The sequence below is a fragment of the Chlorocebus sabaeus genome, chromosome 25, assembly GCF_047675955.1.
Source record: "Chlorocebus sabaeus isolate Y175 chromosome 25, mChlSab1.0.hap1, whole genome shotgun sequence".
Classification (NCBI taxonomy): Eukaryota; Metazoa; Chordata; class Mammalia; order Primates; family Cercopithecidae; genus Chlorocebus; species Chlorocebus sabaeus.
This window is the reverse complement of record NC_132928.1, coordinates 59595929-59616473: the sequence shown is the minus strand read 5'-3', so window position 1 is coordinate 59616473 and position 20545 is coordinate 59595929. Positions and strand designations below refer to the sequence as shown.

At 35.8% G+C, this 20545-nt stretch overlaps 1 protein-coding gene across 5 annotated transcripts in view; it reads right to left on the bottom strand.

Annotated features, from left to right (window-relative positions):
* The window catches only part of KIFAP3 (kinesin associated protein 3), a 147527-nt gene extending 127527 nt beyond the window's left edge, over positions 1 to 20000 (bottom strand). For 2 of the 5 annotated variants that reach the window (XM_037985979.2, XM_007989549.3), the window contains exons 1-2: positions 19742 to 20000; positions 4300 to 4431 (exon numbers count right to left, since the gene is read on the bottom strand). In XM_037985979.2, the coding sequence (XP_037841907.1) occupies positions 4300 to 4431; positions 19742 to 19773 (164 nt within the window). In that variant the 5' untranslated portion in view covers positions 19774 to 20000. Of the gene's footprint in view, positions 1 to 4299; positions 4432 to 19457; positions 19574 to 19741 lie in introns of those variants that run through there. The other 3 variants (XM_037985978.2, XM_007989550.3, XM_007989548.3) reach the window with 3 other exon arrangements.
* Between the last annotated feature and the right edge of the window lie 545 nt (positions 20001 to 20545).

The window sequence follows — 20545 nt, the reverse complement described above, 5'->3', positions numbered from 1 at the left end:
AAATTCACACACAACAATGTTAACCTTAAATGTGAAAGGGCTAAATGCTTCCATTGAAAGACACAGACTGGCAAATTGGATAGAGTCAAGACCCATTGGTGTGCTGTATTGAGGAGACCCATCTCACATGCAAAGACACACTTAGGCTCAAAATAAAGGAATGGAGGACTATTTACCAAGCAAATGGGGGGGGGGGGGGGGAAAGCAGGGATTGCAATTCTAGTCTCTGATAAAACAGACTTTAAACCAAAAAAGATCAAAAAAGACAAAGAAGGGCATTACATATGGTAAAGGGTTCAATGCAACAAAAAGACCTAACTCTCCTAAATATATATGCACCCAATACAGGACCACCCAGATTCACAAAACAAGTTCTTAGAGACGTACAAAGAGACTTAGACTCCCACACAATAATAGTGGGAGACTTTAATACCCCACTGTCAATAATAGACAGATCAACAAGACAGAAAATTAACAAGGATATTCAGGACTTGAACTCAGCTCTGGACCAAGTGGACCTAATTGACATCTACAGAACTCTCCACTCCAAATAAACAGAATATACATTTTTCTAAGTGCCCCATGGCACTTATTCTAAAATCGACCACATAATTGGAAGTAAAATAATCCTCAGCAAATGCAAAAGAACGGAAATCATAAGAAAGAGTCTCTCAGGCCACAGTGCAATCAAATTAGAACTAAGGATTAAGAAACTCACTCAAAACTGCATAACTACATGGAAACTGAACAACCTGGTCCTGAATGACTCCTGGGTAAATAATGAAATTAAGGCAGAAGTAAAGAAGTTCTTTGAAACCAATGAGAACAAAGAGACAACGTACCAGAATCTCTGGGACACAGCTTAAGGAGAGTGTAGAGGGAAGTTTATAGCACTAAATGTCCACATCAGAAAGGTGGAAAGATCTGAAATTGACACCCTAACATCAAAATTAAAAGAACTAGAGAAGCAAGAGCAAACAAAGTCAAAAGCTAGCAGAAGACAAGAAATAACTAAGATCAGAGCAGAAATGAAGGAGATAGAGACAAAAAACTCTTTCAAAAATCAATGAATCCAGGAGCTATTTTTTAAAAAAATTAACAAAATAGACTGCTAGCTAGACTAATAAAGAAGAGAGAAAAATCAAATTGACACAATAAAATATGATAAAGGGGATACCACCACTGATCCCACAGAAATACAAACTACCATCAGAGAAAACTACAAACACCTTGAAGCAAATAAAGCAGAAAATCTATAAGAAACTAATAAATTCCTGGATACATACACCCTCCCAAGACTAAACCAGGAAGAAGTCGAATGCCTGAATAGTCTAATGACAACTTCTGAAATTGAGGAAGTAATTAATAGCCTACCAACCAAAAAAAAAAAAAAAAAAAAGGCCAAGAACAGATGCATTCACAGCAGAATTCTACCAGAGGTACACAGTGGAGTGGGCACCATTCATTCTGAAACTATTCTAAGCAAGAGAAAAAGAGGGACTCCCCCCTAACTCATTTTATCAGGCCAGCATCATCCTGATACCAAAACCTGGCAGAGACACAACAAAAAAAAAAGAAAATTTCAGGGCAATTTCCCTGATGAACATCAATGTGAAAATCATCAATAAAATACTGGCAAGCTGAATACAGCAGCATATCAAAAAGCTTAACCACCACGACCAAGTCAGCTTCATCCCTGGGATGCAAGGCTGGTTCAACATATGCAAATCAATAAAAGTAATCCATCACATAAACAGAACCAAGGACAAAAACTGCATGATTTTCTCAACAGATGCAGAAAAGGCCTTCGAAAAAATTCAACATCTTTCTATGTTAAACACTCTCAATAAACTAGGTATTGATGGAACATATCTCAAAATAATAAGAGCTATTTATGACAAACACATAGCCAATACCATATTGAATGGGCAAAAGCTGGAAGGATTCCCTTTGCAAACCATCACAAGACAAGGATGCCACTCCTATTCAACACAGTATTGGAAGTTCTGGCCAAGGCAGTCAGGCAAGAGAAAGAAGTAAAGGGTATTCAAATAGAAAGTGAGGAAGTCAAATTGTATCTGTTTACAGATGACATGATTGTATATTTAGAAAACCCCATCGTGTCAGCCTATAAACTCCTTAAGCTGATAAGCAACTTACGCAAATTCTTAGTGTACAAAATGCAAGTGCAAAAATCACAAGCAATCCTATACACCAACAATAGACAAGCAGAGAGCCAATCACAACTGCTACAGAGAAAATAAAACACCTAGGAATACAACTTACAAGGGAGGTGAAGGACCTCTTCAAGGAGAATTATAAACCGCTGCTCAAGGAAATAAGAGATAACACAGACAAATGTAAAAACATCCTATGCTCATGGATAGGAAGAATCAATGTCATAATAATGGCCATACTGTTCAAGGTTTACAGATTCAATGCTATTCCCATCAAGCTAACATTGATTTTTTTCACAGAATTACAAAAAAGTACTTTAAATTTCATACAGAACCAAAAATGAGCCTGTATAGCCAAGACAATTCTAAGCAAAAAATGGAGGCATCATGCTACCTGACTTCAAACTATACTACAAGGCTACAGTAACCAAAACAGCATGGTACTGGTATCATAACAGGAATATAGACCAATAGAACAGAACAGAGACTCAGATATAACACCACACATCTACAACCATCTAACCTTCAACAAACCTGACAAAAACAAGCAATGGGGAAAGGATTTCCTATTTAATAAATGCTGCTGGGAAAACTGGCTAGCCATTTGTAGAAAACAGAAACTGGACCCCTTCCTTACACCTTATACAAATGTTAACTCAAGATGGATTAAAGACTTAAATGTAAAACCCAAAGCCATAAAAACCCTAGAAGAAAACCTAGGCAATACCATTCAGGACATAGGCAAGGACAAGGACTTCATGACTAAAACACCAAAAGCAATTGCAACAAAAGCCGAAATTGACAAATGGGATCTATTTAAACTAAAGAGCCTCTGCACAGCAAAAGAAACTATCATCAGAGTGAACAGGAAACCTACAGAATGGGAGAAAATTTTTCTATCTACCCATCTGACAAAGGACTAATATCCAGAATCTACAAGGAACTTAAACAAATGTACAAGAGAAAAAACAAACAACCCCATCAAATAGTGGGTAAAGGATATGAACAGACACTTCTCAAAAGAAGACACTTATGTGGTCAAGAAACACATGAAAAAAAGCTCATCATTATTGGTCACTAGAGAAATGCAAATCAAAACCACAATGAGATACCATCTCATGCCAGTTAGAATGGTGATTATTAAAAAGTCAGGAAACAACAGATGCTGCTCAGGCTGTGGCGAAATTGGAATTGGTTTAACCATTGTGGAAGACAGTGTGGTGATTCCTCAAGGATCTAGAACTAGAAATACCATTTGACCCAGCAATCCCATTACTGGGCATATACCCAAAGGATTATAAATCATTCTACTACAAAGACACATTCACACATAGGTTTATTACAGCACTATTTACAATAGCAAAGACTTGGAACCAACCCAAATGTCCATCAATGATAGACTGGATAAAGAAAATGTGGCATATATACATCACGGAATAATATATAGCCATAAGAAGAATGAGTTCATGTCCTTTGCACGGAGATAGATGAAGCTAGAAGCCATCATTCTCAGCAAACTAACACAGGAACAGAAAACCAAACACCACATGTTCTCACTCATAAATGGGGATTGAACAATGAGAACACATGGACACAGGGAAGGTAACATCACCCATCAGGGCCTATCAGGAGGTAGGGGGGTAAGGGGAGGGAGAGCATTAGGACAAATATCTAATGCATGTAGGGCTTAAAACCTAAATAACGGGTTAATAGGTGCAGCAAACCACCATGGCACATGTATACCTATGTAACAAACCTCCACATTCTGCACATGAATCCCAGAACTTTAAAGTAAAATTAAAAAAAAAGAAACATGAAACACATCTTTTATGGTTGATTTCACAAGTTAGTAGTTCAAAATCTATTACATTCATTTTCTAAATGGGATAAATTAGAATATATATGTTACAACAGGTTCCTATTAAGCTAACAAAAAACTTACTTTTTCTAGGATTAATATACTCCATATTTATAGTTTAATATAATCTCTCCTTCACTAAGATGAAGTATGCCTGGAAGAATGCCATAATTAATCACCTATGCAGATCAAAATAATATCAGATTTGTATAAAGTTTATATAATGTTCTCTAATTTCAAAATGTACACAAATAAAGAACTTACATTTTTTGACATTCTTTTCGTTCTCCCAACATGGGGTCCCCCATTTCTCCAAGAATGGTGGCTTCCACTTCATATTGAACAATGAGTGCTTTTTCTGATGGATGTACATCAATATTCCCTCCTTTAACTTTCCTATAATACAAAATTGAAATGACATACCAGATTAAAACTCTCAAAGTGGCCATGGTTTTTGTCTATGTTTAGGTCTATAACATATGGGTTGGATTAACATGTGAATTTGAATCAGATTACTCTTGACTTGGGATTAGAGATAGCTCTTTTTCTCTAACTGTAATATATATATATGTGTGTGTATGTGTGTGTGTGTGTATGTGTGTGTGTATATATATCTTTGTCATGCATAAAGTATCTTTATAAATAGCTCATCCTAGGAAAAAAATACATTTACCAAAGGATCATGCATAAGAGCAAGAGAATGAAACACAAACAATTAAGATGGCTTTGGAGAGAATGACCTCAACTAAAAGTCAGTTATTCAAAACCAAAGACAACCGTCTTAAAATTTATGTTAAAAGAAAAAGTCAGGCCAGACATGATGGCTCACACCTGTAATCCCAGTGACTTGGGAGACCAGCATGGGAGAAATCCTTTAGGTCAGAAGTTTGAAACCAGCCCAGGTAATATAGTGAGAGACTGTTTCTACAAAAAATTTAAAAACTAGTGGGGCATGGTGGCAGGTGTCTGTAGTCCTAGATAATCACAGGCTGAGGCAGGAGGATCACTTGAGCCCTCTGATGGTGCCATTGCACTCCAGCCTGGGCAATAGAACAAAACTCTGTCTCTATTTAAAAAAAAAAAAAAAAAAAGTCAACCTGCCCATTAATTACCCCATAAACTGGACCAAAAGACAGGTAGAAATTATATATTACAATATATGTCATGTACCATTTTACAAGTTGTAGCATTAGTACCTAAATAAAATCACTGAATCACACCCAAATTACGTAACAAAAAAGCATTTACAGGTTAAGTAGGTTGTATAGTCACATATCTCAAATTATAGTGTCAATAGTAGGTTCTACGGAAAGGTTGTATATACTCTTTCTTCAAGCCCATGAAGTTGCAAAATGAATTCTTAATTGCAGTAAACCAGTGATGAATTAATCACTATTTGCCACTTGGCCATTTTAGAAGGCAATAAAGTTGGTTGTGCTGGAAGAGATTAAGCAACAGAAACAAGTAAAATCTCTCATTCTTAGTACTAGCTAGCCTGATAAGAAAAAACAAAAATATGACAACACCTTAAATTTAATTCCAGTAATTAGAAACTCAAAGCTTTTCTTTCAGTTGGAAATAATATTCTGATAAATTATGCATATTTTCAAAGTAATTTTTAACTGATCTGTTCACAGAATTCCTCATGAAAAGGAGATGCATCTGCAGTGAGTATTAGGGTAATGATTAACAGTCAAGTATAGTGATAGAGTAGGAAATTACACTAAAGCATAGAGTCTAGGTAGGTCAGCAACTAAAGTGATAGTAAGACATACAGGACAAGTAAAGAATGAAAACAGAAGCCAGGCAGGCCAGCAAAAATCGAGGAATTAGGAAATGAGATATAAACATACACTTAAAAGAATGGTACAGATTCCAAAAGGTAAGATAAATGGATAAATGTACAAAAGCTATGTAAGTCACAGGAATCAAAAGATCTAAAGAAAGCTGAAAAACAGATATAATGTAGCATCACTATCTTAACTACATAAGAAACTATGTTTATTACATAAGGCAAACTAGTTACTTCCTTCCTGATAACAGGAAAAGCAATCCCACTACTGGACTTTTTATAACTGTATCCAGTTAAGGGAAGAAAAGAATAAGGATAAAATATAAATGCAGATCCTTAGACTAGCCTCCTATTACCACTCTAAAATGGGTCTTCCACATATTGGCAGCTGGAGGAATTGCATAATTCTTGTCTTCTGTGGTCTCATATCTTGCCTTTCCTTAAAGAAATCAAATAATTAAAAAGGAAAAAAAATGAAACACCTCACCACACCTTTTTAGTTTTTGTTTGCCTTTTTTTGCTGTGTATGTGTGTTTTAGAGGAGTAAGTTAATTAAAATTGATCTCAACTTATGTTTATTACAGAAAAACTAAAACAGAAATGAGCAAAGAAAAAATAAATTCAAAAACTTACAAGAAGTAATCACTTGTTATTGGTAAACATATACATTCAGATATTTTTCTATTAGTACTAAATAATATAGAAAGAGAGAATGACAGCTATAGTGGTTTTTTTTTGTTTTGTTTTGTTTTTGTTTTTGTTTTTTTTTTTAACAGAAGAGGCTTAAGGGTAGTAATCTAGTAGGGGTGAAACTATCATTTTACCTTAAATGCTGAACTTTCAAGTTGAATAGTATTCACAATGATGTCAGATATTTAACTATTGGGAGAATTAATTTCCAAATGTTCTACCTGAATTTCATTAATTAGATGAAAAAAATTTAAGCCATTATTAGAAATTAATGAATTTCTATTTGAAGCATCCTATGACACCGATGTTAAATTGATATCTTTTACCTGGTTGAAAATTTCTTCTACTAATAGAGCCTTCTCAATAACAGCTCTGTTTCACTTTGTTTTCGTACATGAGTAAGAAAACTAGAATCAACAGTGTGCTAAATTTACTTAGAAAAATAATTTTCTTTTAATCTCAATGAGAAGTTATGCTTCACAGAGTAATATAAAATATACCTTCTATAACTGCATGTGATAAACTGTCACCTTTTGGGACAGTGTTCTTAATTATTAACTTCTGAAGTACATCTTTATGTTCCTAGATTTCCTGTGGTTAGAGATATTATTGTGATCCTTAAGAAAGATAATAAATGCTGACGAACTTTGTGTTGCCACCCATTCATTATCAATTTTCTTAAGAAACCAAAAATGCAGTCCTTAACTTTTCATTACATAGGTACTTTAAAAAAATTATTCCTTTCAAAAGGATTTACTGCAAAATAAAATTGTATCAAATAATAAAATAAAAAAACAGTTGTAGATTTATACCATACAGCCAATAACATAGCCATTGTAGGAAGTGTTTGGTCTACTCTCCATATGCTCTCTGGCAGGACTGTTATGCATCTATTTCCTGCATCTACTTGAAAAATACCCAATATATAAAATTCCAAATGACTCTACCAACTGTCAGAGCATATGTATGCATTTCCAGTTTACAGCATGGGTATGGCACAATAGGCTGCTTAATGGGGAACTCTATTCAATGCTCGTATGTCTCATATACCACTAGACAAGACACTAGCAGAAGCTGGAAGTACAAAGTGGAAATCTACCAAATCCTCCATCCCAGCTTATTTTAATGTAATTACTAATGATACCTCCATAACATTTAAAAAAACTGGGACAAATGCTAAGTCAGATGGGTTGAGGCGGGTGTGGGGGAGGAACAGCTGAAAACTAGAATTGTCTAGGGCAAAGAGGCAAAAAATAATGACCCTAACCAAATATAATCCTTTCTTGCCTACTCAAAGGCACCCTTCAGTAATTATTTAGCAGTCCATTCCCATCCACAAATAAACATATGAAAATGTCTCAGGTTAAAAGGCAAAAAAAAAGAAACCCAACCCCCCAAACCCTACATTGCTTAATGCCACTGTTGCTTAACACCTTGATATTAATCCTATTAACACTGCTTTTCATTGTTACAAAACTCCTTTTGTGTTTCATTTTTTCATTTTTTTAAAAAGCAGACCCAAGGCTTACAAAACTTCTTTTGTTTTGATAGTTATTCTAATTAGTCTACTCACATGTGAACCCATTCCAATTAGACTTTGGCTCTAAACCCTACTCCTACTCTACCAAAAAAGCTCTGGTCAAGGTCATCAATTTCCTCCATGTTCTAAATATTTAAAGTTTTCACATTTTTGTCTTTGATTTATCTGTATATTATTTTTGTATTTTGTGGAGATAAATTTTAACTTCTTTCCATAGAAACAACCAATTGTATCAGCAGGTTTTGCTGTGTCTTTTAAACATTTTTGCTTTTTTTTTTTTTTTTTGGTACAAGTCATAGTCAAGCACATTTTTCATCTGGAACCAGTATGTACCTACTACACACATAAATCAAACAAAAAATTCAGGAAATCATGCCTATTCTTACTATGTGAAAAGCACTCTATCCTATTCACAACCCACTGATACATTGTGATTTACAGCTTAGAAATAAAAATTTAGTCTTTTTTTTTTTTTTTTTTTAACCATTGGTTGGCAATGTTACCTCTTTGCAAAAATGGCAATGAAACCGCCTTTGCAAAAATTATAACAGTGAGAGAAATCTAACCTTACTCCATCTTGCTTCTGACCTCACATGCTACCTGCCTCTGTCGGATTCTAAAACAAAAATAACAACCCCTTCCCAAAACTAGCCCTGAAACCACCTTTGTAAGACTAATGAAAGGCCACACACGATTAGAATTACGGGAGGGGCCTAAATTCTGCTAAGCCAGTAGGTGCAGTTAAACGATAACCAGCCATTGTTCCCTAGTCTGCCTTTCTTAACAATCTACTGCTCCAAAGGTCACAAGATTTGTATCTTCCCCAATTGCTTTGATAGATAACAACACTATTGTCAAAACCTAAGATTAGTCTTTGAAGGTATTTTTCAGACTTTTGTATTCTGGCCACTGACGGACTCCACCTGGACTTGTGACTCAGCCCACTGAACTAATTCAGCTGGTTCTGTGATCCCCATCCAGGAACTGACGCAGCACAAGAAGATAGCTTAAACCTGCTACAATATCATCCCCAAGTAAATCAATCAGTACCTCCCGTTTCCTAGCCCCCTGCCCTCCAAACTGTCCTTGAAAAACCCTAACTTTCAAGTTTTACGGGAGGCTTGTATGAGTAATACTCCCACCCTGCTGATTGGCTACCCACGCAATCATTAAACTCTTACTCTACTGCAATACTGCTGTCACAGTGAGTTGGTTTTTTCCCTGTAGTGGGCAAGAATAACCCATAGTCGATTACATCACATGTGTGTCTATTTCTAGGATTTTCATTTTATTCAGTTGGTTTACTGAGCTATTTTTACGTTAATACCTGAGGGAAGTGTTCCCAACCTGGCTCTTCCATATTTTTCTCAGTATTGCGGGACCTTTGCTCATCCACTTAAAAATTTAAAATTGTGTTTCAAATTCAGTAAAATCCCTCTTGGGATGATTGACATTATGAATTTTCAGATTAAGGCATATATCCATGAAAATGATATATCTACTTAAGATTTAATTTTCTTTTAATGAAATAATATAAATAGAAAGGTGATGCCCATCATTTATTATTAGGTTTATTCCCAAGTACCTTATATTTTTATTTTTATTTGTAAATAACTTTTTTGCTAACAATATTTAACCAACTATATCAAAATTCAATTTCAGTGTGTGAGGTATAGAGATGTTATATTCTGCAACTGTTGTTTAACACCTTGATATTAATGCCAATAGCTTGAACATTATTTTAGGTTTTCTCTACAGATTAATATATAATTTGTGAATAGTATCAGTTTCATTTCTTCTCTTGCTATCTTTATACCTTTCCTACTTCTTATCTTACTACCTGTTTAGGACTCCTGGTGAAATGTTGAGGTAGTTACATAGCTATCCTTGGATCATCCTTAATGTTAAGGGAAATGCTTCTAAAGTTTCCTCATTTATTATTTTATCTTTTGATAAAGGGTCTCACTCTGTCACCCAGGCTGAAGAGCAGTGGTGTGATCACAGCTCACTGCAGCCTTGCCTCCCAGGCCCAAGCAATCCTCCCACCTCAGCCTTCCAAGTAGCTGGGACTACAGGCATGCACCACCATGCCCAGCTAAGTTTTGCATTTTTTATCGAGATGAGGTTTCACCATATTGCCCAGGCTGGTCTTGAACTCCTGGGCTCAAGTGATCCACCAGCCTCAGCCTCCCAAAGTGCCGGGATGACAGGCATGAGCCACCACACCTGGCTAGTTTCCTCATTTAGTATGTTTATATCACAATTCCCTTTTATTTATGGCTTTAGTTTTTTCCTTAAATCATGAATGTGTAGTGAATGTCATCAAATGTATTGTTCTTCTTTAATTCATAAATATACTACATCAAATTCATTAAATACATAAAACCATACTCATAGTCTTAGAATAAGCACAACTTATTAATGCTGTCTTAAAACACTGTTGGATTAAATTTGCATCCTTGTTCATTGAGCCTGCAATTTTCCTTTCTAATGTCCTTTTTCTGACTTTCATATGGAGATTATTCTAAAATCTTAATATAAATTAGTTGAGGAGTATCCTTTCTTTCTAGACTTCTTGGAAGAGTTGTACATAATTGGAAGCATCTGCTTCCCGAAAATTTTATTACGATTTGACTTTAAAACTGTCTGGATGTAGCAGATTTTATCAGTATGAAATACTCCTCTATAGTTTTTACAGTATACTTTTTCTTAAAGTCTATTTTATCTGACATGAACATGGTCATTCTAGCATTCTTACGCTTACTGTTTGATTGCATGCATTTACCATTAACTTACCATGTTCATACTTAAAAGTATATTTTTCAGGTATGACAGATAATTGGGTCTTGCTTTTCCTTTTTCTTTTTAAAAGAAATATTGGTAATCCCTGCCTTTCCATTGGAACGTTAAAACCTATGCTGTCTGATACAATAGTCACTAGCTACGTGGGTCTATTTAACATTAAATTTAAATACATTACATTTTAAAAATAATTTAAAATGCAATTCCTTAGCTGTACTAACCACATTCAAAGTGTTCATTAGCCATACAGCCAGTAGCTATGTATTTGATGATGCAGCTGTAAGACATTTCCATCAGTGAAGAAAGTTCTATTGGACATTACTGTTTTGGATCATTTAACGCAATTACTGACATACTTAGATTCAGATCTATCATTTCATTTTTATTTCCTGTTTGGGCCCTCTATACTTTGATTATTTTCCTAATAGCCTTGTGAATTATTATTTTTTAAATTCCATTTTGTGTAGATGTTTTCGCTATACTTAAAAATATTGTTTTTGGTGGTTGCTTTAGGAAGAACAATGTTTTGGTTACCTTTTTTCTCACAAGGTATTTAAGAGTCAATGCTGTGCTACTTCACAAATTGTAGGTCTATTGCCTACACCTCCCCCGCCATTCTTTATGTTATAGCTGTCATATGCATTATGTGTACTTACCTTATAAACCCACGCAAAAATTTCGTAATTTTTGCTTTCAAGTCATGCGTATTTTTAAAAAATTAAGAAGGGAATAATCTCTTATGTGTACTCAAATACTTACAATTCTGGATGGTTTTCATATTGGTAAAACCAAAACAAGTTTTATGTTTCTATTACTAACATTAGACTTGGTAATGGAGAATTAGAGGATTAAGGTAATTCAAACCAACACACCTTCTAAGAAAATCTTAAAAGCTGAGGGCAAAAAACACATACATGTGTATCTGTTTGAGGCCATAAGAGAACTAAAAAGGCAGAAAAAATTACAGTGCTAAGATCCAGGAGAAAAAGAAAATGAAGAGAGGTAAATCTTGAATTCAATGCTACTTTTCCCTAGAGGTATATGCTAACTGAAAAGAGAGGGCTGAGAGGTTGGGAATCTTTTAATAATCACATGAGGCTAGAGACACAAAAAGTGGATTCTGGAGTGCTCTGAACAGTGGCTCTGATAAAGCTCCAAGCTTTAAGCTGGAAACAGGAGGATTACCTCCTAGGAGTAACTGTGAAACAGATGCAGATCGGTCACCAACAAGACTAAAAAGCCCAGTTTAATTTAGTTGAATCTCTGAGAACTAATTAAGGTGACTCTGAATTTTCAGTAGTTCTTACCATCATAAACAAAATATAATCTTCTCTGGAAAAAGAGATCATCTGAGGCCTCAAATGAAGATTTAAACATTTATATTCCTATATATGATACTCAAAGAATAGTCATCTCCAGAAAAAACTAGATATTATTTTTTTAATTTCTAGAATTAAAAATGCAATAACCAAAATTAAGAATAATAATAAATAAATACATTTAATAGCAGATTAGATACAGGTAAGGAGATAATCTGTGGTATAAAATATAAGTCAGAAGAAAACAACCAGAATAAAACATAGAGACAAAAAGACGTAAAATACAAGCAAAAGTATAATTCAGCAATGCATACTGAGTAGGTCTAGTATATGTACTTGAAGTCCCAGAAAAGAGGTGAGAGAGAATGGGGACAGAAGCAATATATGAAAAGATAATGGCTAAGTGACATCAGTGAAATGGTGAGAGTAGGGACCTCTAGAGGCTGGCACTCCCCAGAAGCACTGAAAAGCTTGGCAAAAAAACTATCACAATCAACCTCATCAGAACTCTGGAAGATAGTCAAAGGTTTATAGCAACCAAGTGAATGCTGAATCAGAAGAAAGGTTACAGAAACAGGGTAGGCGACCATTATGGTCTTTTCACTTACACTAGACATCCACCCCACTCTCAAGCACAGTGGCAGTCTTAAAGATGGCAGCCCACGTTCCCACTGTTAATACTTGGTTCTAGAGGAGTTATGTGGACCTTGCACCCAAGGAATTTTGTCTGACTGTTTTGCAACTGATGGGGTTTCCTTTGAGGTCTGCTGCAAGGGGCTTTCCTTTGTTTTGACTGATTTTAAACTCTTATCAGGATAGTGTAGCTATGCAGTCACTGAAATCAGTGAAAGACAAGCATACAAGCTGCTGACCCCTGGGATAAATAGTAATAGCGGGGTCAAACAAAACACATGCTGAAAGCCTGAGAGGAAAGTCCAGGGAGTCAGACATTTTGGGGGAATAGATGCTTTGAAAAGCTATTGCACATAAAGAGAAATCTACAAATCCATGAGTATGGTCAGGGCAGAATACATACCCAGAAAAAACCTGGTAAGACCACAAGATTTTACCTCTGGCTGGTCTTTAGGCTCTGTGCAAGCAGCAAATGAAGGCTAAGATAAAACTGTAAATTGCCTAAGTGTTGAAGGCATATCCAAACACTGAGTCAACCTACAAAGACACAAAGAGTATTTTTTTCTTTTCTTTCTTTGGCCATCATAATATTCAAAATACCCAGTTTTCAACAAAAAAATATGAAACATGCAAAGAAACAAGAAACTATGGCTCATTCTCAGAATAAAAAAAATTCACAGAAACTGTCCATGCTACAGCACAAACACTGGACTTATCAAAGACTTTAAATCAACTGTCTTAAATATGTTCAAAGAGCAAAAAGAAACCAGGGCAAAGAACTAAGAAAAAGCAGAAACACGTCTCAACAAATAAATAGTTTAAAAGTACATTATCATAAGGATCCAAATAAAAATACTAGAGCTGAAAAGTACAATTACTGAAATAAAAAAAACACTACAGGGTTTTTAATAGCAGATCTGAGCAGAGAGAGAAAAGAATCAGCAAACTTGAAGATATGTCAAATGAAACCGTCCATTTTGAAGCACAGAAAGAAAACAGAATGAAGAAAAATAAACAGAACCTAAGAGACTTATGGAACACCATCTAGTATACCAACATATGCATAATGAGGGTATGAAAGGAGAGGAAGAAAGGAGCATAGAGAATACTGGGAAAAAACAGTCAAAAACTTCCTAAATTAGACCAAAGACAAATTTACACATCCAGGAAGCTCAATGAAATTCAAAGATAAACTCAGAAATTCAAAGATATCCACAGTAAGACACTCTATACTGACGCTCTATTTAAAAAAAATAATAAAAGATTTTGAATTAACTTAATTTTACACCTTAAGGGGCTAGAAAAAGAAGAGCAAACAAAACCCCAAGCCAGCAGAAGGAAATAATAGAAAGCAGCAATAAAAATAGAGACTAGAAAAATAACAGAGAAAATGAAAACAAAGGTTAGTTCTTTGAAAAGATCAACAAACATTTTTGGAAAACTTTGTTAGACTGATTAAAAAAGAAAAGAAGAGACACAAATTACTAAAATCAGAAATGAAAGTGGGACATTACTGCTGCTCTTTTGATGATTAAAAAATTACAAAAGAATAATATGAACACCAACAAATTGGATAACCTACATGAAACAGAATAATTCCTAGAAACACACAAACTACCAAAACTGACTCAAAACACATAGAAAATCTGAACAGAACTAGAGGTAAGGTGATTGAATCAGTAATCATAAACCTTTCAACAAAGAATAGTACAGTACCAGGTGGCCTCACTGGTGAATTCTACTAAGCATTTAAAGACAAATTAACATAAAAAACCCTGGAACTCTTCCAAAATATATAACAGTAGAGGAAACACTTCCTAATTCATTCCATGAGGCCACCATTACCCCGATACCAAAGCAAGACAAAGACACTACAGGAAAACCTACAGACCAATATCCTTTATGAATATACATGTGAAAATCCTCAAAATACGAGCAAACAGAATCCAGAAGTATATCAAAAGGACCACACAACATGGCCACACGGGCATTTCAATACAATACACCACATTAATGGAATGAAGCAAAAAAGTACATGATTATCTCAATTGATGCAGAAAAGGCATCTGACAAAACCCAACATCCTTTTATGATAAAAGTACTTGATAAATTAGGAATCGAAGAAAAGTCCCTTAACATAATAAAGGGCATATATGAAAAATCTACAGCCAATGTCATATTCAATGGTGAAAGAATGAAAGCTTTCCCCCTAAGATCAGGAACAACACAAGAATGTTTATCCACTTTCCTGACTTCTATTCAACATAGTACTGGAAATTCTAGCCAGAGCAATGAGGCATGGGGGAAAAAAAAAGGCATCCAGATTGAAAAAGAAGAAGTAAAATTATTTCTATCTGCAGAAGACATAATCTTATGTATAGAAAATTCTAAAAGTGGCACAAAAAACTGGCTAGAGCTAATAAACAAATTCAGCATAGTTAGAGAATAGATCAGAACACACCAAAAAAATCCACTATTTTTCTATATATTGGAGCTGAAAAATATGCAAAGGAAATTTAGAAAATTTCATTTCCAATACTATCAAAAAGAATAAAATACTCAGTAATAAATGTAACCAAGGAACAACTGTATACTGAAAACAACAAAAAGTTGCTGAAAGAAATTAATATGAACTAAATGACTTAATATTGTTAAGATGGCAATATTCCCCAAAGTGATCTACAGATTCATTACATTCCAAAAGTCTCAATCGCTTTTTTTTTTTTTTTTTTTTTGGCAGAAATGGAAAAGTCAACCCTAAAATTCAAATAGAAATACAAGGAACCCTAAATAGCTGAAACAGAACAACAAAGTTGGAGGACTCACACTTCTGGATTTCAAAACTCACTACAAAGCTTCAGTAATCAAAACAGTGAGGTACCAGCACATGGACAGACAGATAAATGAAATATAATTGAGAGTGCAGGAATAAACCCCAACATTTTTGGTCATTTAATTTTCAAAAAAATTGCTCAAACCATTCATGGAGGAAAACAACAGTCTATTGTTCTTTTCTGACATTTGTTCTGACAAACGATGTCAGAACAACTAGAGAGTCACACACAAAAGAATGAAGATGGACCCTTACCATACACCATAGTCACATATAAAAGAATGAAGATGGACCCTTACCATACACCATAGACAAAAACTAACTCAAGATGGATCAAAGATATTAAATTTAAGAGCTAAAACTGTAAAACTCTTAGAAGAAAACAGAAGGACAAACCTTCATGACCTTGGATTTAGCAGTGGTTTCTTAAATAATGATGCCAAAAGTCATGAGCAACAAAAGAATAAATTAGACTTTACCAAAATTAAAAATGTTTGCATATGAAAGTTTTACATACCAAGAAAGTGTGAAGAAAACCCACAGAATGGGACAAAGTATCTGTAAATCATGTATCTGACAAGGTTCTATTATAAAGAACTCCTTTTCCCAAAGAAAGATAAATGGCCAAGAAGCACATGAAAAGCTTAATGTCATTAGCAATTAGGGAAAGGCAAATCAATTCCAAAGTAAGATACCATTTGATATCCACTAGCACAGTAATAATTATAGAACAGAAAATAACCAGTGTTAGTGAGGATATGGAAAAACTGGAATTCTTATACATTGCTGGTGGGAATGTAAAATGGTGCAGTCACTAGGGAAGACATTTTAGTGGTTCCTCAATGAATTAAACATAGAATTACCATATGCTCTAGCAATTCCAGGCCTAGGTATACACCAAAAGATAGAAAACAGGTGTTCAAACAAAAACTTGTACAGTAAAGTTCACAATAGCTTTATTCCCAATAGCCAATAGGTAGAAACATCCCAAACGTCCATCACCAGATGAGTAATAAACAAACAAAATGTGGTATATCCATAAAATGGAATACTGAATTAGTCAATTTTATGTTGCTATAACAGATTACTTGAGACTAGGTAATTTATAAGGAAAAGGGGTTTATTTAGCTTACGGTTCTGCAGGCTGGGAAGTTCAAGGGCATGACCCTGGCTTCTAGTGAGGGCTTTGTGCTTCATTATAACACAGTGGACAAAATCAAAGAGGAAGAGAGAAGAGAGAATACCCGAGGGTCTTCCTGGCTTTATAACAACCAACTCTAGAGGGAACTAATCCACTCCCAAGAGAACTAATCCAGTCTCACTAGAGCAAGAATTCACTCACTCCGGCAAGAACATCACCAAGCCATTCGTGAGGGATCCACCCCAAAAACTGAAACACCTCCCAGGCTCCAACTCCCAACACTGCCACACTGGGGGACCAAGTTTTAACATGAGCTTTGGTGGAAACAAATTATATCCAAACCACAGCAAATATTATGCAACTATATAAAGGAATGAAGTACTGATACATGCTACAACACAGATGGACCTTGATATACTATGTGAGAAAAGCTTGACACAAAAGCCCACATACTTTTTTTCATATAGCACGTATAAATACAATAAATATCAATATGTTTTAAAGTCTGTATTACTTGCTAGAGTGTAAATGCCATGAAGGCAGGGAATATACTTGTTTCATTTGCCAAATATGTTTTATCACTTGGCTCAATGACTTTTACATAGTAGAATCTCAACTATTGAATGAATGAACAAATGTTCACTTTTAATATACTTCAATAGTTCCCCAATGCACTCATAATAAACTCTCAACTCTTTACTAAAGGTCATAAGCCCCATATGATTTGGCCCACATTTCTTTCTAGTCTTACTCTGACTTTACTTAATAATCTATGTTTCAGGCACCTTGCTGAGTGCTGGGGACACAATAGGAAGTTAAGATAGACATAGCACCTTACCTTTATGAAGTTTATAAACCGGAAGAAAATATAAAGTAGTAAGATTAGAGAAAAACAAGGTATTAAGTATCATGAGACCCTAACAGGTATACCTGACCTGGATTGTGAGGTGGGAAAGGGAAGTTCAGGAAAGCCTTCTGGAAAAAGTAGTATTTATATCAAAACACGAAAGATGAGGAATTAGCCAGGCAAAGAAAAGGACAAGTTCCAGATAAAGGGAAGGGCATGTAAGAATCAAACACCAAAACACATAGGGATCCAAAAGAAAATTATTTTTGTAAGACCAGAATATGGAATTATGCAGGTAGGAAGGGACGGAAAATATACTGCTATCTGCTGTCTTGTGAAAAGCAAAATATAAAAGTAAAAATATTGTTAAAGAATATATGTAATCATGGTCAAAAAACAATAATTAAAATGGAAGGTTCTATTGGACATCATAAATATTTTCCATCAGGCCTGTATGAATACATGTCTCCTATATATTTCTAGTCTGAAAGCAGACGATTCAAACTTTTTCTTATTTATAGTAAAAATTAGATGAAATTGAGAAATGTATTTTTCAGCCATTCCAGATTCTAATCTCATTTTACTTCAAACATTTCATTGACTGGCTCAGTTTTAATTTTGGAACTCTAGATAGTATGTGTTTAAAAGCAAACAATGGGTTGAGAATTATAAGTCACAGTAAGCCTGAGAGTCCATACTAGTACCATAATGTTAAGAATAACTACCTCTGACACAAATATATTACATGAAAATCAGCTAATGGTATAACAGCGGCTCTTTGTTCCAGAACAATTTTGAATTGAAAGTTAAAAGACAATTTATTTTCTTGTGTCACAAAATTTTTAACAAAGGTATTTTAAAAACCAACGTTAAGTAAAATTCAGTGAGGAAATAAACACTGATGTAAGCTTATATATTCATTAAAAAATTTTTACTTATAAAGTCTGGCTATTTGCCAGTTTCAGATATATTTATATAAAATGATAAAGACAGACAATACATGCCTGTCTTGCAAGGACAATATAGTTGATTATTTATTAAACAATTGTTTGAATCCCTTTTATGAGTCTACTAACACTTGGAAGATCTTTCTGTGATGATGAGAGCTCAGCCAAGCCAGAATAAAAATATTCAGTACAAGTGTATTATGACTTCAAATAATACCACCACCTTACATTCATGTTTCATTTTTTAAAAGTGTTTTCATCTTTCGTCCTCGTATCTCTCAGAAGTTAATACCTGTCCCATTTTCAGATGAGGAAACTGTGCCCAAAGGAAGGAATACATGTGACTTTTCCAGGGTATTTACTGAATCAGTACTGAATTAAAATCTTTTTCTATTGGATCACTGCTTACTCTTGGTCCAGTGGGAGGTATCGTTTTTTTTCAATCAGGAATGATCTGAGTATTTGCCAGCAGCCAAATAATCCCAACAGACTACAATTTTTTGAGTAATTGATACTATAAATATTTAAAAGAAATGATGGTCTATTTTATTGTCATCAAGCTTCTGAACAAACCTCTTGATAATTACGAAATGTCCTACAAAAATTATGTTGTATATATGGCAGTCAAATGGATGACATGGATGAGGAAAGCAGAAAGAGACTAGAAATCAACATCTCAATCCAGCCTTTCAAAAGGTAGAATCCACCACTTCCTTCTCCTTCATCATTTCAAAACCCCATGGCAGTGAACCCCAAACTGAGGCCCGAGGGCGGATGCACCAGATTTCATTCCCAGGCTCTCATGGGCTTTATCTATTATGGGAAAATGGAGAGTCTGGGCAGAGGGGGAAAAAAAAACAAAGACAGACGCGGTTTACCTTGCCCTACCTCCCTCTCCTCCTGGAATAAGGTGATGCAGCGAAGAAGCCATCTTTCAATGCTGTCAGGGCTCCGCAAGTCAGGTCAGAGCACCTTGAAACCCCCCAGAACTCTCTTCTTTTTTTCCCCGCTTCACCTTTTCCCTCTCCTTTCGGTGACTTCTCTCCCTGCTTCCCATCCCCTCTTCTAAACTAGCGTTGCCCAGTGACATCTCACAGCCAACCCAAGACCATCTTCAGGGCCCTGGCAAGGAGGGTAGGACAGAGCCTTGGGGAGTCGTCACCTTTTGAGGTATCTGGCGTCCTCCCCTTGCATGGCGGCAGCGGCAGCGGCGTGGGGAGGATGGGGTGTCTGAGAGGCAGGCGCGGCTATTTCCGGGGACGGTGACCAAAGTACCCTCACACCCAGAGGCGATGACAGTCCTGAGGCCTGCAAGGCGGGGCAGCAGCGGCGCTTTGGTTACCACGGTGAAGCCTCCAGCTCCTCCCACAGCTCCTGGGCCCCAAAACACTGGAGCGGCCCAGACCCGCCCAGAGCCGCCTATGCCGGGCCGTCAGGACGCATGCGCTTGCTCTGCACCATTTATATGCGCAGGCTCAGTCTGAGGCGCTGGCCTCCGAGTTTGACGTGCTGGGGAGCGGAGCAGGGAAGTTTTGGTGCACATTTGAGCGTCCGTGACTAAGGAGTGGCTCCGTAGTCACCGCCCCCTTGAGGATGGGAATAGAAAGGGCTGTCAGGTCAGCTTGAAAGGACGGAGGGGAATCCGAGAACCTGTTAGCCAATGCTACAGAGCAGTCCAGTCCTAGCTAATAAGGGAGGTTTCTATTTGGGGGCCTGGATTGCACTGACGGCACTTATAAGCTCTAATTTGTGGAGATAATCTGACCCGTGTACAAAATGGATATAATTAATATCTACCTTGAAGCTGGCAAGTCTGTCACTTTGATGTCTTAGATCTAGAATACACCTCTCCCCAACCAAAACAAACAAACAACAACAACAAACAGTTCCTGAAATTCCAACTCCACCAATTATCCCTAACTCAAGGTATGTTTAGAATTGCTTCTTCTGAGGCAGGCAATTGTGA